This window comes from Leuciscus leuciscus (assembly GCF_965113295.1).
Source record: "Leuciscus leuciscus genome assembly, chromosome: 24".
NCBI lineage: Eukaryota > Metazoa > Chordata > Actinopteri > Cypriniformes > Leuciscidae > Leuciscus > Leuciscus leuciscus.
Window position 1 is genome coordinate 28,820,624 of NC_138723.1, and position 24,456 is coordinate 28,845,079.

At 37.9% G+C, this 24,456-nt stretch overlaps 3 protein-coding genes across 5 annotated transcripts; 1 reads left to right on the forward strand and 2 right to left on the reverse strand.

The window, feature by feature from the left end:
- Nucleotides 1–944: 944 nt before the first annotated feature.
- Nucleotides 945–3,083, reverse strand: pdxp (pyridoxal (pyridoxine, vitamin B6) phosphatase; the record flags this gene model as incomplete). The annotated part of the gene is made up of 2 exons (XM_082158083.1): nucleotides 945–1,583; nucleotides 2,471–3,083. The coding sequence occupies 2 exons, from the start codon at nucleotides 3,081–3,083 to the stop codon at nucleotides 1,258–1,260; spliced, it is 939 nt and encodes a 312-aa protein (XP_082014209.1). The 3' UTR covers nucleotides 945–1,257.
- Nucleotides 3,084–3,240: 157 nt separating this feature from the next.
- setd9 (SET domain containing 9) lies at nucleotides 3,241–9,469 on the forward strand. Of its 2 annotated transcripts, none has more exons than XM_082158087.1 (6): nucleotides 3,241–3,381; nucleotides 4,897–5,219; nucleotides 5,755–5,878; nucleotides 7,366–7,481; nucleotides 7,569–7,674; nucleotides 7,756–9,469. In XM_082158087.1, exons 2-6 carry the CDS (start codon nucleotides 5,099–5,101, stop codon nucleotides 7,841–7,843), a joined length of 555 nt encoding a protein of 184 aa, XP_082014213.1. In that variant the 5' UTR covers nucleotides 3,241–3,381; nucleotides 4,897–5,098; the 3' UTR covers nucleotides 7,844–9,469. The 2 variants fall into 2 exon arrangements, with proteins under 2 accessions (XP_082014213.1, XP_082014212.1); XM_082158086.1 differs by lacking the exon at nucleotides 3,241–3,381 and adding an exon at nucleotides 4,226–4,814.
- Nucleotides 9,470–9,754: 285 nt separating this feature from the next.
- On the reverse strand, nucleotides 9,755–23,628 carry mier3a (mesoderm induction early response 1, family member 3 a). Of its 2 annotated transcripts, none has more exons than XM_082158059.1 (13): nucleotides 23,558–23,628; nucleotides 22,466–22,490; nucleotides 22,097–22,242; nucleotides 19,863–19,997; nucleotides 19,661–19,781; nucleotides 19,474–19,547; nucleotides 19,237–19,306; nucleotides 18,497–18,639; nucleotides 16,431–16,512; nucleotides 16,249–16,343; nucleotides 15,753–15,880; nucleotides 15,362–15,507; nucleotides 9,755–12,074 (listed from the first exon to the last, which is right to left on the reverse strand). In XM_082158059.1, the coding sequence occupies exons 1-13, from the start codon at nucleotides 23,564–23,566 to the stop codon at nucleotides 11,641–11,643; spliced, it is 1,608 nt and encodes a 535-aa protein (XP_082014185.1). In that variant the 5' UTR covers nucleotides 23,567–23,628; the 3' UTR covers nucleotides 9,755–11,640. The 2 variants fall into 2 exon arrangements, with proteins under 2 accessions (XP_082014185.1, XP_082014186.1); XM_082158060.1 differs by lacking the exon at nucleotides 23,558–23,628 and adding an exon at nucleotides 23,294–23,551.
- Between the last annotated feature and the right edge of the window lie 828 nt (nucleotides 23,629–24,456).

Sequence of the window (24,456 nt, forward strand, 5' to 3'; positions counted from 1 at the left end):
TTACAGCAAACATGGTAATTACCTGCGTAGCAAAAGGTTGTGAGAACAAGCAAAGGACATGCACGAATGTAATGTCTCACAGAATTCCATCGAATGTGGAACTGAGAAATAAATGGCTAGCTGCTCTGGATATCTGTACTTCAACGCCTCTCTACAAAATTATACAGTATCGTGTTTGCGAAGAGCATTTTTCACCGGAGGACTACTTTGGAAAAAAATGGAATATGGGCCCAGAAAGACGGTACTACGTCTGAAAGATACGGCCATCCATTTTCAAAGCACAGGCAGAACAAAGTGCACATGTAAGTTGTCTTTTATTACTCTTCTTTATGTTAATCTGTGTCTTTATTCGGTTGTAAGATAGATACTGAGAAGCTGTATATAGACTACGGTTCAAATAGCCTCCTCCTTCATCACCATTCATGTACTGTAGGAAAAATAGCCAGCTACTATTCACGCCGGTATGTTCGGATTTCATGTGTTGCCTGATATCTCTGCGCCCAAGTAGCAGTGCTTCCCCCTAATATAGTCCCAAGTCAATATCTGCCACAAATCAATATCGCTTTTTGTACTCGGTGTGAATACGCAGGCCACAAGAAGTAATTAGGTGGGTTTATTTTTTTGATCACTTTTACTCAGGACATGCTAGCTGGCAACAAAGGATTCCATTCATTGTGCTAAGCTAAGCTAGCGCCGACCCTGTCAAACTAAAACAATGCATGTACTGAGACAAAAATGCGTTTGCCCACCTATCTAAATGTAGGAAAGAAGATGAACAAGCCCCATTTCAAAAAAACGGTGGAGTGTTCCTTTAAGAAAGTTGATATTTAAGGGGATTTTACTACCAATAAATTTTTAATTTTTTTTCTTTTTTTTATATTCTTAAAATAAAATCCCCTTAAATATTACCACCTTAAAAAAAAATATATATATATATATATATATATATATATATATATATATATATATATAAATTAAACTAAAAGAAAATAATATGGGAGAAATATTTTGAAATAGTATATTTAAGTAGAACTCGGTCATCATTTCCTCACACTTCAGCAGAACATTGAAGGTGAGCGTCCGGTGTCTCGAACACACTCATGACAGACACGTGACTATTCACGGGGTGATGATGTTATTAACCAGGCTGTGGAGACACTTAACCGCACATGTTGAGGAACAGCATCGGGATTGAAACTGCGGATACAGTCGTGGTGTGTGTGTGTGTGTGTGTGTGTGTGTGTGTGTGTGTGTGTTTTACTCCTCCAGAGCCTCCAGGAAATCTGCCACGGACTCCACCACGTAATCGGGCACGCAGTCCTTCTGCCCCGGCTCGTCGCTGTCCCTGTATCTGTGCGCCTCCTCCAGCGTGGAGACGCCCGTGAGCGTGAGGACGGTGGAAAGCCCACAGTTGCTGCCGAACAGAATATCCGTCTCCAAGCGGTCGCCGACCATCAGCGAGCGATCCGGATCCAGGTCGAACTGACTGGAGATGCATTCGTACATGAAGCGGCTGGGCTTCCCGATGACCGTGGCCTTCCTGCTACTGGCCGTCTCCAGAGCCGCCGTGAGACTCCCAGAACCTGCCGGACACATCACACACTGCTATTGTAGATCACTGAATCACCAGCACAATGACACACTTCTAGAGGCATTCAAACCCTAAACAACAGCTCTGGTCACACTGGAAAATGATTGGCTTGTTCTCAACAGGTTGTTTCATCACATTTCACTCCACATTTAAAAGAAAGAAAAACTAGGAAAGTTATTTTCAGGTTTACACACTTTCTGACCAATAGATTTCCCTGGTTTTTCCAATGATTTTTTCCAGTGATTTTTTCCAGTAGTTATGACTGAATAAGGACTCGTTTCATGCAAATCTTTCTAATAACAGATGTAACGGATTTCTATTATTTTGCCTATTTTTAAGGTTTTCCAGGACTGTGAGAACCCAATATTTTGCTTGGCGATGATTTGCATTGTGTAATTTAATGACAATTAAGCACATTTACACCTATAACTATTATACATTTAAATGATGCCTTTAATTTATGTTGATAAAAAAAAAATACAAAAAAAATTATATATATATATATATATATATATATAATCTTTTTTTTTATTGCATTACAGCAATGAGACTTTTGGTGGAAAAGGTGTTTAAAATCTTGGTTCAAATAGACTACTTTCTATATACATACAAACATACATGCATACATTTATTCATTTACATTTAGCAATATAAGTGTAATGTATATACACACACATTATGTATATATAATTGGTAGCAGTATGTATTCTAGCTCCTTAGCTTTTCCACTTATGGTTTTTGATGTGAAATGTGACCTGAAACGCATGTTCTACGAATGATTTGAATATATATATATATATATATATATAAAGCTGAGCATAATGTATAAATCTATGAGCTGCATTGAACATCCCACATGATCCCTCCTCAACGCCTCACCCGGGGTGATCCTGCCTCCTCTCAGCGGGTGCCAGGGGTCCGGGTCGGTGGCCAGGAACAGGCACTCAGAGTTCATCAGGTAACAGCTGGCTTTGGCCAGCTTCATGAAGGTGAAGTTCTCGTCATATCCGACCAGCACAGCCTTGACATCCGGATCCAGAGGGCAGTTGTAGATGCTGGTTCCCGGCTCCCGGTCTGCGGCTTCATCCTCCTCCAGCACCGGCACCCCGGCGTCCTGCAGCTCCTTCATCACCCCGCTGCAGCCGATCACGAACACCTTCCCCTGGAGCCGGGCCACATCGCGCAGGTACGCGGCGGAGCAGTACGCCGAGCTGAAGATCTCCTCCTCGGCGATGTCCGTGAAGCCCAGGCGGCTAAACTTCTGCACGTAGTTCTCCCGCGGCCTGGTGCAGTTGTTAGTGACGAAGAACACCCGTTTCCCCCGCTGCTTGAGCAGACTGACCACCTCCGGAGCCCCGGTAACGGCCGCTTCCCCGTTCCAGATCACGCCGTCGCAGTCGAACAGCACGTTGTGCTTCGAGTCCAGCAAGTCACGGATCTGAGCGCCGCGGAGCGTCACACAACCCCTGCCGCCACCCACCGCACCTGCCATTCTGCTGGCTTGAGATCCTATGATGGACAGGGTTGAACTGCGACCGTTTTATTTGAACGCGATGACGACTCTGTACGTTAACCGTTAGTGAAATGAACGCAGAACCGAAGCGGAGCGGTTCACCAGCACGTCCATCTCCGCTGTTCCTGCAGACGCCTGATGACGGACCAATCACGTTCTAGTATGGCGGAAAGGATACGCCCCTTCCCGATGTGTCCTCCAATCAGAAAGCGGGAAGCAGCACGATGATTGAAGTGGGCGGAGCCTAGTGACCCAGAGGTTATCTCTAATTGGCCAGGTACGATGGGTCTAGTTAATCATTTTTCATCATTTACAGCTTTGCTGCAGTTTTTGTTTATTGGTTCATTTTTATATGGGGACCGTACAAAAAAAACATGATTTAGTCAAAGACCAACACTACCAACCCTGTTTACATTAGGTTAACACTTTTAACTTATCCGTTTAACTCTGGCAACATACAGAAATTATAATATAGCCTACCTACATACATACAGTACCGGTACAATTTTGAAAGAAGTCTCTTATGCTCATCAAGCCGCCATTTATTTGATCAGAAATACAGAAAAACACATTAATATTGTAAAGTTATTACAATTCAAAATAACGGTTTTCTATTTTAATAGGCTATACTTTAAAATATAATTTATTCCTGTGATCAAAGCAGAATTTTCAGCATCATTACTCCAGTCTTCAGTGTCACATGACCCTTCAGAAATCATTATAATATGAGGATTTATCAATGTTGGAAACAGTTGTGTTGCCTAATATTTTTGGGGAATCTGTGATGCTTTTTTTCAGGATTCATTGATGAATAAAGTTAAAAAGAACAGCATTTTTTTCAAAATACATATTTTTTTAACAATATAAATCTTTAATATTACTTTTAATCAATTTGACACATCCTTGCTGAATAAAAGTATTAATTTCTTTCAAAAAAAAGAAAAAAATGACTGAATCCAAGCTTTTGAACTATTTATATTTTAAATAAATGCTGTGTGTGTGTATAATGTATGTATATAAAAAAAAATCTCCAGAGCCTCTTATACTTTAACTAGATAAGAACTGAAGTTTGCCCACTCTGACTAGTTCCACTACTCACATTGTTACAGAGAGCAGTAAGCAGTGACTGACCAATAGAGATGGAGTTAAATTAATGTTTAAATCTAAAGCATGTCGAATAAATGAACACGTGACATTTGAGAGTTCAAATACATTTAACATTTTATTATGTTTTTGTAATCGCACAGGTCTCCCACATGCTAGGTGGCGGTCATGTATCATAGCGTGGAGAGATCCGATTCACTTTTAGCGAATCAATTCGTTTCAGTGAACCATTTCAGAGAAGCCCCGGCGTGGTATTTGTATTAATTCAGTGAAGAAATAAGTAGTTAAATACCACGGCTTATCACCATATTCTTAAATACTAGTTCATATTGATTATGTGTGAAGTGTTCTCCATAAGAGTCGAGAAATGTACAGGAGCTTTGCGAATCGGTTCAACTGAATCATCAATGAACGACTCATTGGTGAATCGGACCTCACTAGTGCAGGAACACGAGAGTTAAAGCTGCTTGAAAACTACTACACATGTACTCTTATTTACATAAGTAATATGATTAAAGCTCTTTTTAAAGCGTTTGAGGTCAGATGGAAATCCTACAGGCACAGATTCGTCCCCTGGATAGCTTTAAATCTGCAGAAAAACGAGAGGTATAGTTCAGTTTGTTCTCTGCTTCAGGTCTGATCAGCAACAGCCTTGTTCACCATGACCGCGTGTTTGTTATTCTCCCAGAACTCTCCGTCAGGTGAAGGATCGATCCCAAGACAAGTTACTTCAGGACGAGGAGGTGTCCGAATCTCTCGTGTGTTTGTTCACTGAACTACTGAGGAATGATCTGAAGAATCAGCGTGAACTGCTCCGGTTACTCCCTAAATCTAAACATAACATTTACACTAATGTAGAGAGTGAAACGCAGGATGCTCCCGGTACAGTGATGCTGAACACTCTGGGCTTCGTGACCGAGCGGAAGTGCAGCTCACTAAAGCTCGCGGGAACCGGAGTGTTTGTCGTGCGCGTGCGCGCGCAGAAAGGAAGTGTCGTGGCGATGTATCCAGGTATTCTTTATATGACGTCATGTGTCAATGTAACACTTCAGTTCGGAAACATTCCAGACATTCTATTTAAATAATAACAAAATACATAGTATGACGACATTCCAGTTTAAAAAAAAAAAAAAAATGTTTTAATTAAATTGTTACCTTTAACTTTTTAACAGAAAGAGTATGTGTGATAAGTGTAAATTAAATAAATTAAAATAGATGTGTATGTACATTTTTTAATAATATTAAATATTTAGTGACAAAATATAGTTGTTGTTTTTTTTGTACTGGTTAATACATGATTTCTCTTTTCAAATAATATATAAATTATATTCTCTATACAATTTCATACTTATGATCGTGTCTTATAAAGTCAGATTATTCTAGTTCTGTCCTGCAGTTTTCCTCTGTTATTAATATTTTAATGTATTATAATCCTATACTTTACTTCTGTCTGTTTTGATCATTATTTTTTTAGACCAATATTTTTAATGTTGGTTATATTCGCCTGTTGCATATGGAATTCTTCATAAGAGTTATGTTTTCACAGGAACCATCTATCAGGCAGATGAGCCCATCTTTTTCCAGTCAATCAGAAATCCATTTGTATTCAGATGCATAGATGGCATTTTGATTGATGGCAATGACAAAGCCATGTCCAAGATAGTGTTCCGGTGAGCATCATCATCATTATAATCATCATCATCATCATCATTATCCTGCTAGCTTAAAGGGCTCCTATTCTTTTCTATTCTTTTTTTTTTTTTTTTTTTTTTTTTTTGGGATTGAACTCTCAAAATTATAAAACTACAGCAAGTTTTTGACACATTTCTTGTACACATTTTCACATTTTGTAAATATAACAACAATAATTTAAAGAAACAAAAAAAATATGGTAAGGGGCGGGACATTTCACAAACACGCTCAAAGCGCTCGACCAGTCACAACACACTGATCCAGCCGACCAATCAGAGCACAGTGTGCTTTTCAGAAGGAGGAGCTTCATAGAGACAGGAACTAAACAGAGCGTTACTGACAGACTGGGGCCCTGTCCCAAATGGCACACTCCGGACTTGTGGACTTCCTCAGAGTCCACACTTTGGTGACGTCATGTAGTGCAGACCTATAGGGCCCTTGGCGCGAGTCCACGAGGGCGCATTGAGAGGTATTTTTGGGACAGACTCGATCGGCATGCCGGAAATAACGGTCTGGTTGTTGTTGGACAGGAGAAATCACATTTTTGCGCTCCGACGTCTTATCTGCATGTCCACTACACAGCCTAATTTTACAGTTCTATATTTTGATATTATGCATATCACCTGGGCATTAGACAATAGATAAATCATGCTTATTTAAATGATGTATACAGTTGTACATAATAATACATAATGTTCCATTTGAACTAAGATTACAATTTTAAAACATAATTTAAACATATTTTTTTCAATTTACAGGTTTCAATATTCATACTATGTTTACATATGACTCAGTAAAGCCCTGCCATTCGGTTCTATTTATTTAATGAATCATAATGCGATCGTATTATTAAACACGCTATTATTATGTTTGAGACATCAACCACTGGTCGATGACCATAATGTTTGAATAAACTGTAGGTAACAACTGGTAAAATGTACATTTAGGTCATAAAAACAGTAATATTTTCTTCACAGCCATGTCAACAATTATCCGTGAGTGAAATCTCCTCCCATCTGTTGTCTGATTGGCCTTTCGCAAGGATTCCTGGGTAGTTAAAGTGCGTGGAGCCTGCATCTATGCGGGCTTCGTGGAAGACCGCTTCAAGGGTACAAAGGGGGCGCTGCTGAGCACACTTCAGAGCGGTAAAATGCTGAATGGGACGGCCTACGGACTCGTAGACTCAGCGAGCACGCGCAATTCAAGTCCACGAGACCGAAAGTCCGCATGAAGTGCGCCATTTGGGACAGGGCCTTGGAAGAGAGGAGCTGCAATAATGGAGAATATGAGGGGAAATTATGTTTTTTGAGCATTCAAAGCATGAAAACGTATTCTAGTAGAGCCCAAAAACAAAATCTAGACATTGTAAAAGGCCACAATAGGTCCCCTTTAATGCTTTCATTCACAGTGCATTATGAAGTGCAAAACATAAAGACACAAATGAACTGTTGACTGGTGAACACAGGTCGTGTAGCGGACGGGACAGGTTGGGTCCCTTCAGTTTGAGTGACAGCTCCTGGTTAACGCCTCATCCTGTGAACCCTCTCGCAGTGGGACAGTATGTCAACAACTGCTCTAATGGTCAGTCAGGTTGAAACATTAAACGTTTTACAGTCCACAGTTATATAAGATAATACCTTTGAGAATAATCTGTCTTGTTATCCACAGAGAAAGCTGCGAATGTCTGCTATCAGGAATATGACGTGCCGGATGGATTTCCTCTTGAGCTCCGTCAGTTCCTGCCGAACGTTAAATACAGAGCTGATACTCAAAGGCAAGACCAAGCATTGCATGAGCTAGTGTTATTAGGACTTTCTGACATTTTCTGAACATTTCATCTTGCTTTCTATTTCAGACCTTTGCGCTGTGTTGTTCTTGTGTCACTAAGAGATATTGATCGTGGTGAAGAACTGTTCTCCAACTACTACACAATTGTGCATTAAAATTATTTTTTTTAAAGCTGATGTGTTTATACATATTTATTTAAAACCTACATTTTTTATAGATATATGGAAAATAAAGCAAAAGTGTGAAAATAACCAAAAACCTGGTACACTTCACCAGGTCTCATTGGTTAACATTAGTTAACATGAACTGAGAAATACATTTTTACTGCATTTATTAACCTTAAATGTTCATAGTGCATTAACTAATATTAACAGATAGATACAACTTGATAATAAAATGTATTAGTAAATGTTCCAACTTTAAAGTTTTTATTATTTCATTAGTGTTTCGTGCATAAGAAACATTAAGGAATATGTGACCAGATTTTTTTTTTTTTTAAATCTGCACCTTAATTAATACTTGCTATTTAAAATGTCCTAATATGGTAATCTGGACAATACAATGGCTCTATCAAGTATTTGACATACATGCATGTGTTATACGTTACCAAAAATCCCCTGAAATAAATTCCAGGGCAAAAATATATCCACTTTTATTAATGTTTTCAGAAGCAACTTGCAACTCAAATGTGACCCTGGACCACAAAACCAGTCACATGGGTCAATTTTTTGTAATTGAGATTTATACATCATCTGAAAGCTGAATAAATAAGCTTTCCATTGATGTATGGTTTGCTAGGATATGACAATATTTGGCTGAGATACAACTATTGAACATCTGGAATCTGAGGGTGCAAAAAAATCGAAACATTGAGAAAATCTCCTTTAAAGTTGTTCATTTATGTTGGCGATTGTGCTGCATTCGCTCACAAAAGTAAATGTTTTATATATTTACGGTAGGAAATTTACTAAATATCTTCATGGAACATGATCTTTACTGAATATCCTAATGATTTTTGCCATAAAAGAAAAAAATCGATAATTTTGACCCGTACAATGTATTGTTGGCTATTGCCACAGATATACCCGTGCGACACGTGACTGGTGACGTGATCCAGGGTCACATAATGACTTTCATATTGATAAGAAACAAAGTTTAAAAGGAATTTTTCTGTGTGAATCAAGTCCACCAGTCTCAATGAAAGTGGACAAACGTTCAGTAAGTTTTGTCCTTTTGTAAAAAAAAATCTGCTCTGAAAACTACATTTTTCCTGAGATGTTTATTTTACAAGAAACTACTTCAAACGAAATACATTCGATACTTACAATGTCCCTGCGGTTCCTCTTACCATGAAATCAGACAAAACACAAGCAGAGGCGGTTAAACCAAAAGCCTGAAGATTTAACATGTTTCTTTTATCAGATAAACTTAAAACTGTGGCATATATCGTAGAAACTCAAATCAAAGTGATTCAAACAAAACCACGTGCAAATAATGATCTGAGCGACACACACGTGAGGTACTTCCAGAAACTCATCGACACGGTTATAATATCTCCAGAACTTTATTTCTGGAATGGTTTGCCAGTTTAAGTACAACATAAAATACAAAATAAAAACCAACAAAACAAGAACAAGTGTCTATGTACAAACATTAAGAATGATAAAATTTCCTTTTCCAATATTAATAGCCATTTGATTGTCTATTTAACACTATAACTTTATTACAACAAAGTGTTGGAAAAACCGAACTTTAACTAATAGCCCCCCCCCCCCCCCCTCCCCCTTTCAAAAGCAGAAAAGTGAATGAAAACCAATTTTATATCAAACAAAATGAAGCGTAAAACATTCCAAAGGGAAGGTTTTTCAAAATGTACATTTTTTTTTCCCCCTGGAAGCAGACGACCATTATTACTGAACAATTTCAATTAAGCTATTACTTTTTTCAATTTATTTTTTATTTTTTATACAAACTTTGGACATAAATTACTGCACCAACACATTTTTCCTAAAGCTCTTTTCATTTCTTGGAGGGACAGGAGAAATGAATTGCACAATCTACAAGGATTGAATTGGAGAATATTGTATTAAATGGATTTTAAATTGATCAATACACATCCTTCAAGTATGTCGAGACAAAAAAAAAAAAAAAAAAAAAAAAATATGGAGAATTCTGTTTCGTAGATACAAGGAAACACAAGTTTACAGACAAAAGCACAAGCCGTCCGAAAGATGACCGTCCTGGAAACCCCTCCGCACCCCCTCTCGGGAACGTTTTCCAGGTCGATTCAACATGCAAGCTTTGAATGAGGGTTAAGGCAACACTGCAAACCGGGCTTCTGCCTTAACCGCGAGACATTCTAGTCATCGTACGAGTTCAGTAAATCCCTAAGATGCCATAATACTGTACATTCAGCTAGCTCCGCTACTCCGGCGAGGAGCGCGCAACGCTAACACACACACACTACACACACCCCACTTGCAGTTGAGTGAATAAATAAATAAATAACTCTTCTTAAGCAAATCTCTTGATGAGGAAACAAACGGCAAAGGAAGTCGAGAAGGCATTCTTGTGGCATACGCAGACTCAAAAGTCTTCAAGTTCAAATCTGTTTGCCAAGGAAGAGGAAAAATGGATATCTGTACATATTTACAAATTATTGCCATATACGAGGAGTATGTAAAGTCAAACTCTGAAAAAAATTATAATAAAATAAAAAAATAGATGGAGGTCAGCGTGGACGACAACAACGAACAAACCGAGTCCATTTAATCTGCAAGCGAGTCTTGATGCATAGATAACGTCGGGTCAGTGCTTGCAGGGCTTTTGCGAAGATCAGGTTGTTCTGAAGAGAGGAACGCAGGGATGATGAACACAAATCATGTACAACTTTGCATAATCGGTTACTGAAGGGGAAAAGAGACGTAAAGCCGCGGGTGGATCGAGAAGTTCGAGAAGTATCCCTGCAAATGTTTTTTTTCAATAAATAACGCTCTTGAAAAATATCAAACAAATGCTCTTGTACACATTCGAGAACAAGGAAACAAAACGACATGTGCCGGTAATTTCACAACCAAAAAAAAAAAAAAAAACGCTCAATCGTGACCAATAATGCAGTCCAGTGGTCTTCATTGCAATAAATACAAACCAGCTGACAAATCAAACGCCGCCTGATAAAGCAAGATTAACAAAAGACACTAATAAATATGCAACGGACAAAACTTACACATGTCAAAGCAGTGTTTTATAATACCTCCATAATCATTTAGAATTGTAATTAGGGCCTATCTATCTATATATATATATATTTGCTAGAACCACTTTTAAATTGTTTGTTGGTTTGTTTGCAGTCTGTCAAAATAGCAGAAAATCTCCCAGGGCCGACCGGAAAACACTCGCCGAACTCTTCCGGGTGTTTGTGCTGAGTGAAAAGGACACCAAAATAAACAGAAGCTGCTTCAAAACGAAACAAAAAAAGTGGTCGTAGAGTAAATGCCGTTCAGACGGCTGGATTGGTGAGCCGAGGCACCTGTAAACACTGATGGGTACCGGAGGAAAGGCTGACCCCCTCCCCCCCTCTGCTGTCGGCCCACGGTGGGATCGATCAGTTTTTGATGCGACGACTCCTGTCACAAGTTCAGTTTTCCACAGTATTCGGACGTAGACACGTTTTTTTATGACACTTCCAAAAAATTCAAGACTGGAAAATAAATGGCTGTATTAACTCTTGAGAAATCAAGATTCAGGTCTGTACAATTTAGACATCACTGATGTCATAGTAAAAAAGAAAAAAGAAAAGAAAAAGAAAAACACCTCTAAATCTGTACATATATACACACACACGTATATAACCTGGAAACAAAAATAAACCAATCAGGAGGAGGAATATCCCAGGAAGCGGCTATATACACTATGTTTTGATTGCAGTAAGTCCCGTGAGGTTTGCGAGCCTTCACTCCGACTGCAGCGTCGTGTGCTGATGTAGTGTGTGCGCGCCCATGTAGCTGCCGGCCTCGCCAAAGTCACTGACCGAAACCGCCATTTTGGCACTTGTGATATGATGCGTGCGGCCCTCGAAGTCCACGGCCACGCTCCTGCCGCCGACCGACACGTCGTTCATGAAGGGTTCCGACAGACCCAGCTTCAGGCGCTTGGCCGCGGGCCGGTCGCAGTCCTCGCCGCACACGTTGATCTGGCCGAGGTCCGAGTGGTAGAAGCCGGTTTCCAGCAGATTGAGGCAGTCGCCGTCGCCGTTGCTGGAGTAGTTGAGCGGCTCTTCGTGACTCAGGGGTCCGCGGTGAAGCCCGTCCAGCGGAGAGAAGTTGTAGGAGTCCAGACAGCTCACGTCTGACGGATTACACACCGACGCCACCGTGCTCGTCAGCGCTGGAGAGAGAGGAACATCGTTATCTTGAGCATTATTATGTAGTGGGGAGTTAATCTCGTATTCTCACCAAGCCTGTATTTGGTTAAACTGTCAAATATTATCACAATTTAAAGGGTTATTATTATGCTTTTTTTACGTTGAAGTTTCTTTAGTGTGTAATGCTCAGTACAGCACTTTGATCAACCTTGGGTTGTTTTTAAATGTACGAATGAATGAATGAACGTACGAATGAATGAACGTACGTACGAATGAATGAATGAACATACGAATGAATGAATGAATGAATGAATGAACGTACGAATGAATGAATGAATGAATGAATGTACGAATGAATAAATGAATGAACGAATGAATGAATGAACGAATGAATGAATGAACGAATGAATGAACATACGAACGAATGAATGAACGTACGAATGAATGAATGAACGTACGAATGAATGAATGAACGAATGAACGTACGAATGAATGAACGAATGAACGTACGAATGAATGAACGAATGAACGTACGAATGAATGAATGAACGAATGAATAAACGGACGAATGAATGAATGAACGTACGAATGAATGAATGTACGTACGAATGAATGAATGAACGTACGTACGAATGAATGAATGAACGAACGTACGAATGAATGAATGAACGAACGAATAAATGAATGAACAGACGAATGAATGAATGAATGAATGAATGGACGAATGAATGAATGAACGTACGAACGAATGAATGAACGTACGAACGAATGAATGAACGTACGAATGAATGTACGTACGAATGAATGTACGTACGTACGAATGAATGAATGTACGTACGAATGAATGAATGTACGTACGAATGAATGTACGTACGAATGAATGAATGTACGTACGAATGAATGAACGTACGTACGAATGAATGAACGTACGTACGAATGAATGAACGTACGAATGAATGAATGAACGTACGTACGAATGAATGAACGTACGTACGAATGAATGAACGTACGTACGAATGAATGAACGTACGAATGAATGAATGTACGTACGAATGAATGAATGTACGTACGAATGAATGAATGAATGAATGAATGAATGTACGTACGAATGAATGAATGTACGTACGAATGAATGAACGTACGAAAGAACGAATGAATGAATGAACGAACGAATGAATGAACGTACGAAAGAACGAATGAATGAATGAATGAACGAACGAATGAACGTACATACGTACGAATGAACGTACGTACGTACGAATGAACGTACGTACGTACGAATGAACGTACGTACGTACGAATGAACGTACGTACGTACGAATGAACGTACGAATGAACGTACGTACGTACGAATGAACGAACGTACGTACGAATGAACGAACGTACGTACGAATGAACGAACGTACGTACGAATGAACGAACGTACGTACGAATGAATGAACGTACGTACGAATGAATGAACGTACGTACGAATGAATGAACGTACGTACGAATGAATGAACGTACGTACGAATGAATGAACGTACGTACGAATGAATGAACGTACGTACGAATGAATGAACGTACGTACGAATGAACGAATGAACGTACGTACGTACGAATGAACGTACGTACGTACGAATGAACGTACGTACGTACGAATGAATGAACGTACGAACGAATGAATGAACGTACGAACGAATGAATGAACGTACGAACGAATGAATGAACGTACGAACGAATGAATGAATGAATGGACGAATGAATGAACGGACGAATGAATGAACGTACGAACGAATGAATGAATGAACGGACGAATGAATGAACGGACGAATGAATGAACGGACGAATGAATGAATGAATGAATGGACGAATGAATGAATGAACGTACGAATGAATGTACGAATGAATAAATGAATGAACGGACGGACGAATGAATGAACGAACGAATGAATGAATGAACGAACAAATGTATGAATGAATGAATGAAGCTGTTAGGGATGGGACGATTACCGTTTTCACTATAAACCACGATAAAATGTACTGACGGTTAGTATTATCATTTAAAATTTAATTATCATTAAAACAGTGTTTGATTATCGTGATTTTAATAACTCACTGTAAATCCTGTCCAGCCAGCAACAGCTCTGACGCCGGCGCAGCGCGCAATGTTGTTTTTTTTATTCGAGAAGGAATGGCGGAAGGCAGATTAATGTTTTAAATCTTACATGACCACAAAACTATGATCAAACTCAGTAAACAATAAATCAACTCTGATTTCATTTTCAATACAATCGAAAACGGAGACGCAAGACGGCAAGTTGTATTTGAATGAAACGAGAGAGCGCGTCCGTTGTGATGCATGTGCGCTGTGTTATTATGCGTTGTTATTGACGACGGTCATAAGGAAGGAAATGCCACATAATATAATCTTGCTTAAAGTGCATAGATCTGCTTGTTTTATTTGTTGTTTGTTGATTTACAAATATAAAACTTGTTGAAATATTTTCAGTGTGAGCATCAGTTATTTTTGAACACTTTCATCTCGTTTAAACAAAACCGTGATAATATTGATAATCACGATAATTTTGGTCACTATTATCGTGATATGAAATTTTCATACCGTCCCATCCCTAGTTGCTGTTTGAGCATGAAAAAGGTCAGAAAGCACAAAGTCATTTGTTATTCTGTATATCAGTGTCAGTGTTTCTAAACTCCCTGAAACGCCTCCATTGTAGTCTCGAGTTTCTTCCGGGAACGAACACGTCACAATATTCCTCATTTAAATAATTCATATGCAGAATAAAGGGGCGGGGCCTGGTTGAGTTAGTTAGTAGTGTTGAAACTCACTGTTATGGTAAGGGGGGGGGACATTTCCCAAACACGCTCAAAACGGTCGACCAATCACAACACACTGGTCCAACCGACCAATCAGAGCACAGTGTGCTTTTCAGAAGGAGGGGCTTCATAGAGACAGGAACTAAACAGAGCGTTAATGAGAGACTGGGAAGAGAGGAGCTGCAACTGTCAAGTATGGGAAAAATTGTGTTTTTTGAAAATTCAAACATTAAAACCTGTTCTAGTAGAGCCCAAAAACAACATCAAGGGCATAATACTTTCTATGTGAATATATTTTAAAATGTGATTTATTCCTGTCAATCATTCTAATATGCTGATTTGCTGCTCAATAAACATTTCTGATGTTATCAATGTCGTGCTGCTATTTTTTTCTTTTTTTGTGGAACTGCCACCACTACTATAATCTCAAAATGGATGATAAATGACTAAAAAGTAAACGCATGTCTAAAAACTTTATAATATGTTGCCATACCGGAGAGGTCACTGGCTGTGATGGAGTTGAGAAGGTTTAGTTGTTGTTCGGTTGGAGGCTCAATCCTGCCACTGCTACTGGAACACACAGAAGCAGATCCGTCCACCAGACCCTCGGCCTCATCCACCAACCGGTCCATCAGATCCCTGCAGGAGCGAGGAGAGAACACTTCAACATTTAATCATTTAGAGGACGCTTTTATCCAAAGCGACTTACAAATGAGGAGAGCAATAGAAGCAAGTAAACTAATAGGACAACAATATGCAAGTGCTGTGACCTGAACTTCAAAGTTCATGAGCATGAGACTCGCTTATAAACGTCTATTACGATGTCTCAGGTTCACACTGAACATTTCATCGTCCACTGAACAGAAGATCACTACAGGACTCACGTGACACCAGGATAACTGCTGAACTTCTTCTTCCCAAATCGGTTTTGCTGGACGAAAAAGTCAAACCGCTCGGACTTCTTCCACATGTAGTAAAACGCAACACACTCCGCCACCGTCCGTGTGTTGACCTTGAAAATAAACATTCAAAGAAAAGTTACCACATAACATATTTCACGAATACTCAATTACATTATAGCCTGACATGTTTTTAACCAATCAAATCCTTAAGGATAAATCAGGCCCCATCCTATAACATAATTCCACAGAATATTTATAATACTGAATATTCATAATATTTTTACTTATAAATAGAAATGTGTGTATACAATGTTAATGGAATTTCATGCGTTTTAATATGAGTATTAATATAATATAATATAATTAATATAATATTAATATGCATCTGATTTATTTAAATCCTTCCTCAAATTTAAACATCTAAGAAAAATCGAGATCGGATCGGATCAAAAACGCATGAGAAAAGACGCCATCTTACCTTGTGTTTCTGAATGAGGTGGAAGTTCTTCTCATACAACAGAAGAGCGTGTTCAAAATTCCGGCATTCTTCCTCCGACCACGGGAGCATCTCATCTAAATAATTAGATGTAAAAATTTTTTTTTTATTTATTTAGTTCAACAACACTGTGATAACAAACCAACGGCATTACTTCCACTTACCCTTTAAGGATTTGTCACTGCTGCGATACCGTTCCAGAGCTTCCTGGACGTTGTAGTTACACTTCAAAAGCTCATATAAGGCCTGGAGAGAACAAACAGGTTTGTTAAGAAAAATGGATATATGTAGCCTGACGTCATCATAATCAGATTCTAGTCAGAATGTGAGTCTGATCTGCTCCACTGGGCTGTGATTAAGGGGCGTGTTTCAACCGAACCAGGAAAGAAAATGCCTCTGCACTCAATTGGATAGACCTACAACAACCAATCAGAACACAGGATTTTCATTGCACCCCATCTTCTTAGCGACCATCGGGGCCAGCTGATAAATTAAACTTTTGCCGAATCCCGTAGAAAGGACGGCAAAAACATCTTTCCGATCGACAAATGCCTTGATCGCGGTTCTCTGTTCCTCTTTTAAAATGAATATGCTGTCAGTATCTTCTACACCAGACGCGATGGCGGCATCTTTGTTGTAAACGAATTCAACCCAAGCGCTCTTTAGTGAAGTGGACGATTACGTTACTGTTGTTCATCTGTCCATCATCGTATAAAGCCCAGCCTGACAATTTGATTGGTCCGAACAGCTCTGGTTCGAGCATAGTTGCTCCACAACGGATCAAGTCCAGACTGAACTTCTCGACCTCAAATGTTGTGGGCGGGGCTAAGTTCGACTGGCATCCAGGCTAGTATATATGGCTAATGTCCTAAAAAAATAAGGCAAAAACTGACAATCAGCAGATGCTTTTTTAAATTCATTTATCCTCAATCATATTAACAGCCTTCAACAGGAGGTAAAAATTAACAAAATAATAAAGCAATGCAAAGGGAAGCGTTACTAGGGCCATAGATATTATATAGACAAGATCCCCACAATATTCAGATTAGTGCTCAACTTATGCGTGTGGTTACATCCCTATAAAGCCTGATGTAACAGCTGATATGCAAATTTCTAAGATCTCGAAATCATCAACATGATGTATTATAGGCAGATATAGAGGGATGACTTATATTAATATGCATTTTAAATAACTAGTTATACTGTTATAAAGATCTCATTGAAAGCTTTCAGAACTTCATCTTAATTATCCATATGAATATAAGCTTCTGCACAGCACTATTCAGAACTGTTCGGTCAAATCTATTTAGTGGACATAGTTAACAACAGCCCATCAAGTTTAAAGGGATACTTCACTGATTAGCATTAAAGGGATAGTTCACCCAAAAATGAAAATTCTGTCATCATTTACTCACCCTCAAGTTGTTTCAAACCTGTATGAATTTCTTTTTTCTGCTGAACACAAAAGAAGATATTTTGAAAAATGTCTGTAACCAAACAGTTGATGGACCCCATTGACTTCCATAGTAGGAAAAAAAATACTATGGAAGTCAATGGGGTCCATCAACTGTTTGGTTACAGACATTTTTCAAAATATCTTCTTTTGTGTTCAGCAGAAAAAAGAAATTCATACAGGTTTGAAACAACTTGAGGGTGAGTAAATGATGACAGAATTTTCATTTTTGGGTGAACTATCCCTTTAAGCTTTGTATCAGTAGAAACCCGGTAGTATTCTCGAGTGGCCGTGCTTCCCTCCCTCATGTCCCCCTGAGACGAGAGATTTCTGTATTGTGTGTCTGGAAATAAACCTCTGATGACACAAAAATCATCATTTATCGTCATCAGAGGCTTTTTTGTCCAGAGGCGAGAGACTCCAGCCAGTAGGAGGAGCTCGTTCCGCATGTCTTCAACCCGCCCATAGGGGGATCTCACGATAAAACGCCGTCTTTTCAGTTTCGAGTCGACTAGTAGCCTAGCTGTATCATTTCTCCCGATACTGCCCTCTGTAACCGGTAGGCGTGGCTTGGGCGTGGCCTCGTAGGGCAGCAAAGCAAGTGCATTCTGGGAGTTGTTGTCTTTCATCCACATGAGCCAAAAATACATTTTCTAGCTTTTCTCAGTCTAGAAGGCACCAACTTCTAAAATAATTTCACATTTCTACTACATAAATGACCCGATTTAAATACACATTCATCTTTCCCGCGGTGAAATATTGATCTGTGATATTCACCTGCTCATTGTCTTTGACCAGAGAACATTTGCAATCTCCGTCCATCTTTCCATCCGCTCTCAGAGCGTCCTGCAGGAAGCTTTTGACTTTAGACTCGGGCAACATGTCTGGCTGCCACAGCAGCTGATCTTCCTCTGCGTATACTGAAGAACAAATTACAGGAACACACATTCATTTCAGAGGAACTGTGAAAAAACATCTCAAATGAACAATCAGTTGAACTACACATAACTACACATTGCAAAGATTCTGGACTGACAACCATATTTAAATGCACGATTGAATCTGATTGACGATAACCATAGAAATGAACTGCAATTTACTGAGTGTAAAATAGACCTGCCACTTTTTCTATGTTGTGTTACTTTAGTTAATTTTATTACTAACTTTTCAAATCAGTGACTTTTTACATATACATTTTATATTTAAAAATATACATTTATAAGTACTGTGTTTATGATCCGTTCTGACAGTGACTTTTATATTTCAGAATAAATAGGATAAGTTAACATTAGAAACGGTATCTTTGCATTCATTTTGGATTTATTGTCAGCACTGGGCTTGCCGTTCACATGAGTAGGGTCTTTGTACAGTGTGTGTGTGTGTGTGTGTGTGTGTGTGTGGATGACCATGTGCGTCCCAGGAAAAACACTGACTAAGACATAAATGTATACAATATGTTCATGGCGATTTCTGGTTTATATAAACACTGACACAAATCTGTTCTTGTTCTTACTCACCTTTTTCCTGGTCATTATAACAGGTAAGAGCAGGAATTTCTGCCTGGTATTCAAATCCCACCATGATCTCCTGTGAAAGTAACAAAGTTAATAAAATATACACTTATCTTCAACAGGTTCACAACTTTGTCTGACACACATGAACGATAGGACACAAGCAATTTTTTACTGCAAACTCTGATTAAGACAGTAAAAGTCTATTTGGTACTGTAGACCACGTTTGACAAAGTTCTTCACCTTGCGAGAGTCTTCTGGGTTCAACCCATCATCCTCACCCTCAGATTCTTTGTCTCCATCATAAATCACATTAGCTGGAAAAGAACAATCAAAACTGAGTATCACAGAAAATTAAATACTCAAATTAAAAACTGGAGAAAAGGCCACACTTTCATCAGTGATATTAAAACAACATCTATGTGCTTACAGCGAAGAGTTCTGGGGAAGAAATCATTGGTTTCGTGTGACGTCACAGATGGTGTGAGGTCATCGGCAGAAGATTGTGTTTCTTCATCGTCTCCAGAGAGCAAATCTTTAGCGATTTCTTCCTGTTACAAGACAAAATAACAACGTCAAAGAAAGAAAAAAGAAAAAGTTTAATTAAAAAAATGATATATACATATATTTACTTTATCTAACGTCATGTCAGGCAGCTCATCGGTCAGCTCTACAGACGAGCTGTCCGCACTCGACCCTCCGACAGCGCTGTCTGCTGCTTCATATCTGTATAGCGCTAGCAGCTCTTCCAACGGCATGTTCCCCTCCTGTGAGAAAGAGTTTTGCTTGAGATCCAATGGTTTATCACTGAGAATCAGGCATACAACTCCAGAATGATGCATAATATATGTGTGATCACATCAGTACTGGCTAATACTAACAGATTTTATTATATGGATGAATGTAAACAATGTGTTTTTATAATATCAGCATGGTTATAATTGTTACTTGCCATAATTAGGGACGCTAATGATTAATCAGCAACGGATTAATTGTCGATAATTTAATTGATGAAACGTATCAATGGTCATCATTTGATGTAGTTTTGCGGCTCACATGCAGAGGACACACGAGGATGAATTAAGTGAGCGCACCGTAGTTACATACTCTAAATGTATTAATGGGTACGCCTCAATCAGATCCCGAGTTCAGAAGTCAGGGCACTGATGAAGTCCCACAATGCACCGTGAAAACCAGGGAGCATCGATGCTCACTATGTTCTCTTAACGGAAGTTCTGAAGCGCGAAACTTAAATCATGTGCGCTAACTCACTATATACACTACCGTTCAAAAGTTTGGGGTCAGTAAGATTTTTAATGTTTTTAAAAGAAGTCTCTTCTGCTCACCAAGGCTGCATTTATTTGATTAAAAATACAAACAAAAACAGTAATATTGTGAAATATTATTCCAATTTAAAACAGCTGTTTTCTATGTGAATATATTCATGTCATCAAAGCTGAATTTTCAGCATCATTACTCTTCAGTGTCACATGATCCTTCAGAAATCATTCTAATATGATGATTTGATGCTCAAGAAACATTTATGATTATTATCAATGTTGAAAAAAGTTTTTTACATTTTTATTTCATGATGCTATGATGAATAGAAAGTTCAAAAGAACAGCATTTATCTGGAATTTAAAGCTTTTGTAACATTAAACACTACCGTTCAAAAGTTTGGGGTCAGTAAGAATTTTATTTTTATTTTTGGGGGAAATAAATAAAATAAATCAATACTTTTATTCATCAAGGATGAGTTCAACTGATCAAAAGTTACAGTAAAGACATTAATAATGTTAGAAAATATTCTATTTTAAATAAATGCTGTTCTTTTGAACTTTCTATTCATCAAAGAATTTTGAAAAACTGTTTTCAACATTGATAATAATAATGAATGTTTCTTGAGCATCAAATCATCATATTAGAATGATTTCTGAAGGATCATGTGACACTGAAGACTGGAGTAATGATGCTGAAAATTCAGCTTTGATCACAGGAATAAATTACGCTTTAAAATATATTAAAATAGAAAACAGTTATTTTAAATTGTCATAATATTTCACAATATTACTGTTTTTTTTATTTATTGTTTTTTATCAAATAAATGCAGCCTTGGGGAGCAGAAGAGACTTCTTTTAAAAACATTAAAAATCTTATTGACCCCAAACTTTTGAACGGTAGTGTATAATGACATGCAATAGATGTTTAAAAAAAACAAAAAAATAAACACGTCAGCACAAACATACATCGCTAGACAGTTAATGAACATAATCTAGCTAACTTTTATAACTTATTTACGGCTGAAATGTTGCACGTATATGTAACAAGCAAAGTATTTATCATTAAGTACTTTAACATTAGAAGTAATTCGGCTCGTTCGAGATCACCTGCTCTACTAAATAAAAACACATGATCTGCTATGGTGTACGAATGTTTCACAAAGTTACAAACAAAAATGTGGTGCAAAAGCATCATGTTTACACGTGCGACGGCGGCGCATTAAAGTCTGGTCTGAAACAAATATGCTTGTATTCTGCAAGCTGAGAGCTTTCAACGATACATGACAATGATTTTACAGATCATATTTTCATGTAAAGCATTTTTTTTTTTTTACGGTATGAAAATACAGCACTTCTAATAAGTCAGCAGAATTAAGTGATGTTCATATTCCCTATATTCACTGTAAAGCCAAGCTTCTAAGTTTAAACGACACCTATTTGGTTATTAAGCAACTTGGTAGGTTAATGATTAATCCATTAATTAATCATTGGAAAATTATTTTAATTGACATCCCTACCCACAATATAAAAATGATCATCCCTAAATGAGAGCGACATGTGCGTTGGGCAAAAGAATGAAGGCAAACCTTTTCCAGATCCGCGATTTCCGAGCTCCCGCTTGACTCGCCGTCCCTCATCTCCTCTTCCTCTAACGTACGTTCATCATCATAATCGTGCACCAGCATGTCTGCCGTCGGGTCAAAATCGTGATCTTCCGATGACAAAGAGCCAACTGTAAAGATCAAATTAATCCATTATTATTAAATGCAAATATTAAATATTATTACATACATTTCAAAAATATAATTTAACCCAATAATACATTTATTTTTATTACATGCATGTGTAAAATATATATATATATATATATATATATATATACACACAAATATTTTATTCATAATATATACGATTTGTAAGTAAACATTATTAAACAGATTTAGAGGAAAAATTACCTGGGCTTGTACTTCCCAAGGAAGCCTGAAATTACAATGAGAAAATGTGAGGTTTGGGGAATTTACAGCATTATAAAGAACACTGGTTAACTTCCCTTAACAAAATGTTACTATAGTAACCAAATTATTATTACTGTTGCAAACACATATTAAATAGGCTATATATGGGATTTACTAAAAAATGTGTAATAGTTTACAAAGTCTTTTTTTTTTATTTATTTTTTATGACAGTGGAGGCAAAATAATTACCACAATTTAACTATGGTAACACTCACTGTAAACTATAGTAACAGTAACCGTTTGAATATAATATTGGGATGAATAGTAATTCATAATGATAGCATGCTCTGCACACACCTATGAAGATGAATAGAAAAAAAATTAATTGGTCAAATGTCATTGAATACAAAAAAATATATAATATGAATGGACAAAAATCATCCCTTAAAAGAATTAAAATAAAACAGTTTATTCCTCATTTGTACTTTTTAAATCCGCAGTTTGCATTAGAAAATGATACAGAGTTTGTGAGGGTCACTAACAAGCCAAATAAATAACCAATATTTATTCATGTGTTCTGGGTCACTTAAGCAAAATACAGCTATGTTGAATTATAAATTATAACATTAAAATTAAACAAATAAATGGTTTGATGTCGCCACTTCACAGCATCAATTCGGTACTGCAGCAATAGGGAAAAATCACTCAATTACTCTCTGAAATCGCACAGAAGTATACAGACGAAAAAACGGCAATAATAAATAAGAAAAAAATATTTTAAAAGCGCAAAATAACTAAACAAAAAAAGCATTTTCAGTACTAACTAACCATCGCAGCGCGCTCGACGCTACTCGCAGCTCCGCTCAGTCAGATCTGACGCCCGCTCTGAACGCTCGACGCTAAAAGAGGCCGATCGACGTTTAAAACACTCGTTTTGACGGCCAATATCGCACGTATCTCCACCAAACCGTCCTCTATCCAAAGATAAGGCATAATTACACGTAATCAGATATAGAAATCCCAAACTAATGCACTGTGGTAAAAGAAATTGGCGACAAAAATATGACGCCTTCCCCCAATTTTCCAACTTACCTCCGCCATCTTGGTACCTTTCGACTCTAAACTGGCTTTACGACGGAGCCCGGATTGACGCTGCAAGCCAATCGCGATAGACTATTTCTGCAGGTTGGCTCTGATTGGCTGACGCGTTTAATACGCACGACGAGCAGGGCACAGGATTGGCTGCTAGGAGCGAGCTTGGTTGACGTCGAAGTACTGTATTCCAATGAGTTTCATTACCTGAGCATTCATTAGGATGTTTTAAAATACACTAAATAAGTTGTGTTAAATGGAATTTTTTATTATTATTTTAAAAACATATCGGACTGTTTTTGGTTACAGATTTTATAATTGTCGCATTCTAAGGTTATGCAAATTGGCAGAAACTTCTTGAGTTACTGCTAGGATTTTACTTCAATGAAAGATTGATTTTGTCTATTTGGAAACAAATATCTAGGAAAGTTGTTTATTTGAATGCATATAGGTAATGCACATCTTTATAATTCTACATCATACATCTGTTTCATATTAATATAGAGCAGATGGTGGCGCTAGTTGCATGTTAAACACAGTCTCTAAACGTATGCATCAAGTCAGTGTTGAAGACAAACTAGTGTGATACATATACCATGTTCTTTTTTAAATGCTGTGAATGTAATATAAATTGCCCCATTACAGTTTATCCTGCACATAAATCACATTTTTATATCCTAACTTATTTTATATAACTTACATTATATGGAACAACATACAGTTTATTAGATTGTATTTATCATATTTGGACTTTCTAAATCTTTTAATGGAAGTTTAAATTCAGTCTCCTCTGAGTGAGACGTTGGCTTGAAGTTCAGCTAAACCCTCCCGGAAATTGTAACGTCACCATGCATCTGTGGCATCCAAAGCATCACCTGTCAGGTCACCTGTACAGGTGA